Here is a 7,327-nt window from a genome sequence, read left to right as displayed (position 1 = left end):
GGGGTTTCACCATGTTGACCAGGATGGTCTCGATCTCTTGACCTCGTGATCCACCTGCCTCGGCCTCCCAAAGTGCTGGGATTACAGGCTTGAGCCACCGCGCCCAGCCAATTTTTTGTATTTTTAGTAGAGAAGGAATTTCACCATGTCAGCCAGACTGGTCTCGAACTCCTGACTTCATGATTCGTGCACCTTAGCCTCCCACAGTACTGGGATTACAGGCATGAGCCACTGCACCCAGCCCCATTCCACATTTTAAAGGTCCCATCACTTTGGATTTTACCACTAGAACACCTGAAGGCTCATGTATGTGAAAGAGGGTCTCCATCCATGCAGTCAGACCTGTTTCTCATCCCCCAGGAAGATGCAGGGCTTTACTGTCTTGCCCCAGGTGCTTAGAGTGTGGGCCCCACAGCAGCGGTGCACCCCCAGGAACCTGTGGGCAGGCAGCTTCGGCCCCACCCAGACCTACCGAGGCAGAGCCTTTGTTTCACAAGCCCTGGCTGACCCCTCTGCATGGTCAAGCTTGAGAAGGGTAGCTCCCCTGTTCGGGTCTAGCCCATCACTTGCATTTCTTAGGACTTTAGGTTTTCCACCTCTAAGGCAGTGGCAGCTTCAGAGCTGTACGCTGTACTGTGCAGCCCTTGACTGCCTTCACACTGGGGTGGGGCGGGAGAGGCTCCATCCCTCTATTCTTTGTCAGATTCACTCCTAGACCACCTGAGTTGGGGCTTGGGCATAGTTCCATGTGCCGTTTCCTGTGCTGTGTGCATGTGGGTAAGTTGTTATACAACATTGTTCAGCCCTCTCTGGTAACTTGGGTGCCTGGCTCTCTCCCTCTCTGTCCCCAGGTGGACCCCTCGACCTCATGGCTTGCAGAGTGGTTGCTGCTGGCACCCGGGAGATGGCGATGCTCATAGCTCAGGCCTTACAGACGATTAACTATGGGCGGGACGATGAGAAGTGACCGCAGCTGAGGCAAAGCTGCTCCCAAGGCCTCCCTAGGCTACTGTGGGCTCCTGGGGAGGTGGCCCTGGTGGCCCACGCTCCATGCCAGTGGCTCATGCTCTGTTCCTCGCTACCCCAGAGGGAGCTGCCACGCTACAGTGAGTGGCTGGCCTTTTAAATCCATGTCTCTCTCACCGGGATTTTTGGTGTTAAGCTGTTTCTTTCTTTAATCTCATGTAGCCTTTTTCAGGTTAGTACGCGTTCTTCTGTCAGGGCCGAAACGCAAATCTCCTGTGAAATATGTATTGATAATCCAATCTTGATTTTTCCCCCTCAGAATATAAATCTCAGGTAATAAGACTTTAGAGCTGCTGATAAAGCAGACTGTTCTCAGGCCCTTCCCCCCCGGGGTACTTCAGAATGCAATAAATCAAAATAACGGCCCTCTGTGTATCTGTTTCCTCTATAAGTGTGTCATCTGCTTCCCAAACAACTCTGTGGCTCTCATCCACTGCTGTGGATCTATGCTCTCAAATGAAGAAGCTCTGCGAATGAAACCCAAAGCCTACTGTGTGCCGACTCCCGCCTCTGATGAGCACCCTGAAGGCGACCCCAGTAATTAAGATGTGATGTTCAGAACCCAAGACACAGGACAGACAAAAGTAAACTAATCTCTGAAAGCTGTTGTTTCTGTGATCAGGTTTTTTTGTTTTTGTTTGAGTTGGTGTCTTGCTCTGTCTCCCAGCCTGGAGTGCAGTGGTGTGATCACAGCTCACTGTAGCCTTGACCTCAGGACTTAAGTGATCCTCCTGCCTCAGTCTCCTGAGTTGGGACCACAGGCACTCACCACCATGCCAGGCTAATTTCTAAAAATTTCTCGGTAGAGATGTGGTCTCACTGTGTTGCCCAGGATGGTCTAACACCTGGGCTCAAGTGATTCTCTCACCTCAGCCTTCCAAAGTGCTGAGATTGAATCACGATGACTGACCAATCTGATCAGTTTAAAGAGGAGAAACTGGGCCTTATTTGTTTCTCTTTAGGAGGCAGAATCGTATGTAAGAATAATTCTAATGAGGATATTAACTGGTTGGCCAGGTATCTTTTCTGAAGTTTAAGAGTTGAAGAAGCCTTGGCCAGTTGCAGTGGCCCACGCCTATTATCCCAGCACTTTGGGAGGCTGAGGCAGGTAGATCACTTGAGGCCAGGAGTTTGAGACCAGCCTGGATGACATTATGAAACCCTATCTCTACTAAAAATATAAAAATCAGCTGGGTATGATGGCACGTGCCTCTAATTCCAGCTAGTTGGAAGGCTTGAGGCCCAAGAATCACTTGAACCCAGGAGGCGAAGGTTGCAGTCAGCTGAGATCAGACCACTGTACTCCGTCCTGGGTGACAGAAGGAGACTGTCTCAAAAAGAAATAAAATAGCCAGGCATCGTGGTGTGCGCCTGTAATCCCAGCTACTTAGGTGGCTGAGGTGGGAGAATCGCTTGAACCCAGGAGGCGGGGGTTGCTGTGAACCAAGATTGCATCACTGCCCTCCAGCCTGGGTGATAGAGTGAGACCCTGTCTCGAGAAAAAAAAAAAACAAAACTAAAAAGCAGTGAGTGTGAGACAGGTGACATAGATGAAAGATGAAGACCTAGAGGATGAGAGGAAGGGACTATTGCAAAGATCTGGAACTCCAGCTTCAAAGCCAGGAGTGTGAAGCCTGTGGGGCAGGGCCACCGTCACCAAGCCAGGCTGGACAGAGGCCTAAACCTGAACCTGAAGTTGGAGGAAGAGGGGAACAATGCTGCTGGCCTCTGGGAACAGGAAGATCCTAAGGGGTGACGCCACCACCCAAGTTCCTAAGCAAGAAGTAGCCACACAGCTTCCTAGAGTGTGGCATCTCACGAGGGCCTCCTGGAGCAGAGGTTTCAGTTTGTGACTAGTCACGTGTCACATGTTCCATCTTAGCAGACACATGGGTAAACAGGAGCCCTGCCAGCCAGGAACCCCCTGGACCTTGCAGGCTGGCAGCGCCCACGTGACAGCACCGAACAGGCCAGCTGGAGATGTGAGTGTAGAGGGGAAAAGGATCTGGAGCAGGATGTTCAGATGGAGGCAGAGAGAAATGGCTAGGGCTGCAGTGGGGTGAACATATTTGGTTCTGCATGGCTGCAGGAGGCATCTTGTTGCTTGGAGGTTCGGGGAGGTGACGCTTAAACACATGGGCTGCTGGGCAAGGTGGCTCATGCCTATAATCTCAGGAGGCCGAGGTGGGTGGATTACCTGAGGTCGGGAGTTCGAGACCAGCCTGACCAACATGGAGAAACTCTGTCTCTACTAAAAATACAAAATTAGCCGAATGTGGTAGCACACGCCTGTGATCTCAGCTACTTGGGAGGTTGAGGCAAGAGAATCACTTGAACCCGGGAGGCGGAGGTTGTGGTGAGCTGAGATCGTGACACTGCACTCCAGCATGGGCAACAAGAGCAAAACTCTGTCTCAAAAAAAAAAAAAAAAACACCAAAAATCAAAAAACACATGGGCCAACTCAAGGCCTTGGGCACCAGGCGGAGCAGTCTAAACTTTGTGCTGGAAACAGGGAGGATACTTGTGATACTGTGTCTGTCAGTCCTTCTACTGGAGAGCTGGTTCTAACCATCGTCAAGTGAGAGGAGAGGAAGCCCTCAGGTGGCAGGTGTAGCTTGATTCGGTGAGAATGTCATGGTTGTCAGTCATGCCACAGGGTTGCCCTTCAGTAGAATGATCTGATACATCTATGCAGAAAGTAATTTGAAGGTTTTTGGCAGTTCCCTGTGGGCTTCTCGGACTGAATAATGGAATATCAGAAGGGGGTGTCCCTTAGGAATCACGTGGCCCAACCTTCTGACCTCCAGGCCCCACCAGCCACTAGTCTTGCGGTAGACTGTAGGCGTGTCTGGTACATCCAACACTAGAAAAGTTACGGCATTGGACAGGGAATCCTCTGCCAACCTTGGGGGAAGGAGCCAGTGTGCAGGGACATAAGTTGCTCAGGTTGGATGGTGTGCCACCTCATATCCCCTGCCTAGGTCCAGACGGCTGGCAATCCTCCATCTCCTGCCCCGCCCAAGAACGGTCTGTCCTCAGACCTGCATTGGTTGGGTGGGTAACATTCACCACCTGGACCACGTTCCCCAAAAGCCGTCTCAGAAAGGGTCAGAATGGCCTGCTACTGCTGCCCACTGGAAGTTTCCATGCTATGAAGTTATTCGTTCCCCACCTATAGGTCTGGAATGCCACCACGTGGTCCCAAGGCCTCTGCCTTTGACAGGGTGGTAGCTCCCAGCCCCTCCCAAGTGGCAAGCCTGCCTGGGCATGGAGGGCCAAGTCTGCTAGCCTCCTTGGCTTAGAGAAGAGTTTTTCTGAGATATTAGTAACTGTGAGTTACCACATGTAGCAAGTGTACAGGCATTAGCCTAAAAAGCTCAGACAAGGATCTCCAGAATAAATGGGCTCGCTTTGGACTAGGCAAGGGATTGCACTTCGGGATGTGTGTGCTATGATGATGGATCAGGGTATATCCAGGGATGTCATGGCAAAGAGGAGTATTTTTCTTTTTTTGAGACGGAGTCTTGCTCTGTCACCCAAGCTGGAGTGCAGTTGGTGTGCTCTCAGCTCACTGCGGCCTCCGCCTCCTGGGTTCAAGTGATTCTCCTGCCTAATTTTTGTATTTTTAGTGAAGATGGGTTTTGCCATGTTGATCAGGCTGGTTTCGAACTCCTGACCTCAAGCTATCTACTCACCTTGGCCTCCCAAAATGCTGGGATTACAGGCATGAGCCACCGCACCCAGCCAAAGAAGAATCTTTTAAAGACAAATAGATGTGCACATGAGCTGCTTTGAAACAAGCGTCCTACGTGACAGAGCTCACTGCAGGAGCTGGCTCTGTGTGTCAGTGGAGGCAGCTGTTGCCAGGTCAGTGTTGCATGCTAGTGGTGGATCTGGAATACCGCGGCCTTGAGAAGTCCTTACAATAAATCCTGATGCTGGCTACCTGCAGGAACGTGTTGGGATAAGTCCTGTTTCAGGCCTGTGGGTGTGAGGGCTTCTTCATGGCCTTCCCCCCACTCCATTTTGTTAGCAGCAGCTTTCACGAAGGTTTTCTGTTTTTGTTTGTTTGTTTTTGGGTTTCAACAACAGGAATTGAATTAAAGCCCTTAACATGTATTGCCACTGAGATATGTCTCTGTTTTCATGTTCTGTAGAGTAACTTTTTTTTTTTCCAGTTTGTAAAAGAAGAGAATATAGATACAATTAGGTTTGATATCTCCAGATTTTAGGCCACGCACGGTGGCTCAGGCCTATAATTTTAGCACTTTGGGAGGCTGAGGTGGGTGGATCACCTGAGGTCAGGAGTTCGAGACCAGCCTGACGTGGTGGCACATACCTGTAATCCCAGCTACTTGGGAGGCTGAGGCAGGAGAATTGCTTGACCGGGGAGGTGGAGGTTGCAGTGAGCCAAGATCACCCCACTGCACTCTGGTCTGGGCCACAAGAGCAAAACTCCATCTCAAAAAAAAAAAAAAAAAAATCTCTAGATTTTAATAAAAGCAATATTCATGTGCAAAAGTTTAACAATGTTTCCCTTTTTGCATTATTTGAACTGAATGCAGTTGGCCTCCTACCTGTTTTCCTGGCAGAAGGGGAAGGTGGAATGTGCCAGCCGCCTACTAGGCAATAGTGCCTACCGTGAAAACAGCTCCTGGCTGGCAAGGGAAGCTGATTTGGGAGGAATCATCACTAAGTAATGGAAGGGAGCTATGCTATGGGCTTCCTTGGGTATGGTGACTCTTGGAGAGACTGGTTCCTGCGTGGAATGAGTATTCCGGACTGGGCGGCCTCCACACGTGGCGGTATGAGTTGGCTCCTCCCTCTCCAGCTGCCTGCTGTGTGGACGCTGTAAGGGCCCCTGAAGAAGAGGAATCCGGGGGACTGGGTCCTGTCCTGCAGCTTCCCGGTGGACCGCTGCAAGGCGCGTCCTCGCAGGTGTAGAAGGAAGGCTCTTTCAGACAGGAGTGCCGCCTCCTCGTCTCCTCCCTGTGGCTTCGATCCACCAGCGCGGCCTTCAGATGCTTTGGTCTCCGATTCTGTCTCCCTCTTCTTCAAATCACGAGGGCACTTGGTTGCCGCGGTGCGAGAGGCAGGTGGCCCCAGCGTCCCTGTCACCTCGTTCACGTCTCCAAGGCCCCAGGCCGCCCCCACGCCGCCCATCCTGAGTCCCCGCGGCCGGGATCAGGCAGGGCTGGGGCTGGATAGAGGGGCTGGGGCCCCGTGGATCGGCGCCGCTGTCGGGGACGACGCGGTGCCCCGGGCAGTCCCCAAGCGCCGCTAGCACCTCCCCCAGGGCGCCCCCACTGCGCTCTGATGACCCGCGCTCTCCGACCCGGTCACTCACGGGGGTGACGGCCGCGTTCCCAGCACCAAGCGGACCCCCCCCCGGAAGCCGGGGCTTTCTCCTCACTCTCAGGGAGTTCTGGGCTGCACAACGGGAACAGCCTCCCCGGGCCCTGGCCGAAGCAGCCTCGCTGGGACAAGCCATCGCTGGGGGTTGTCTCCGCAATCCACGGCTCCGCGCCGCCGAGTCCCGGTACCCGCGCCACGCGGCGCAGGCGGTCGCTGGGCGCTGCTAAGGGCAGCGCGCCCCCTGCTGTCCGTGGTGACTAACTGCGCGGCGGGGGAGGCCGCGGACGGCACCCCCACCCCACCCCGTCAAAAATTAGCTGGGCGTGGTGGCGCGTGCCTGTAGTTCCAGCTACTCTCCCAGGATCCTGAGGTTAAGTTGCTTGAACATGGGAGGCTGAGGCAGCAGGAGCCGAGATGGCACCACTGCACTCCAGTCTGGGTGACAAGAGCAAGACTCAGTCTCAAAACAAACAAAAACCAAACAAATAATAGCATATATTTTAACTCTTGTAGCACAAATCCTCATATTAATTGTTGCAGAAAAATACCGTAATGCCTTAAACAAGTTTTAAGATACATCAACGATCAGCCATTACAAAAATGCAGTGATCAACATATTTAACTGTCCATGTATCAAGCTTTTACAAACACATTCAGTCTTCACTGTCTGAGCAAATCAGTTTGAATTACTTCATAGTCCTTCATCTGTCTTTCCACATGGCACTTGGCCAGTGTTAAATTTATAATGTAATAGTATTTTAGACCCATTTCCCTCTCCACACTTCCTCATGCCAGGTCTCAAATTCGTGTCTTCTTCCCAAAAGCCATGCCTTTTTTTTTTTTTTTTTTTCTGGATGGATGTTTTTCAGGAGTTACTGATTGATTCTGAGGTAAGCTCTTGCTTTCTGTCGCTATTCTGCTTTGACAAGAGGCATTGCTTTTGTC

General features: G+C 51.9%; 1 protein-coding gene across 1 annotated transcript in view; it reads left to right on the top strand.

Annotated features, from left to right (window-relative positions):
- Positions 1–1,391, top strand: part of IMPA2 (inositol monophosphatase 2) — a 57,727-nt gene extending 56,336 nt beyond the window's left edge. Inside the window, exon 8 of the mRNA XM_017498473.1 lies at positions 852–1,391. Within this exon, the coding sequence (XP_017353962.1) occupies positions 852–967 (116 nt within the window). The 3' untranslated portion in view covers positions 968–1,391. The remainder of the gene's footprint in view (positions 1–851) is intronic.
- Positions 1,392–7,327: the final 5,936 nt, after the last annotated feature.

The sequence above is a fragment of the Cebus imitator genome, unplaced genomic scaffold (assembly GCF_001604975.1).
Source record: "Cebus imitator isolate Cc_AM_T3 unplaced genomic scaffold, Cebus_imitator-1.0 Scaffold242, whole genome shotgun sequence".
Taxonomy (NCBI): Eukaryota; Metazoa; Chordata; class Mammalia; order Primates; family Cebidae; genus Cebus; species Cebus imitator.
Note: the sequence above shows the minus strand (reverse complement) of the source record. Positions and strands in the feature narration are given on the sequence as shown.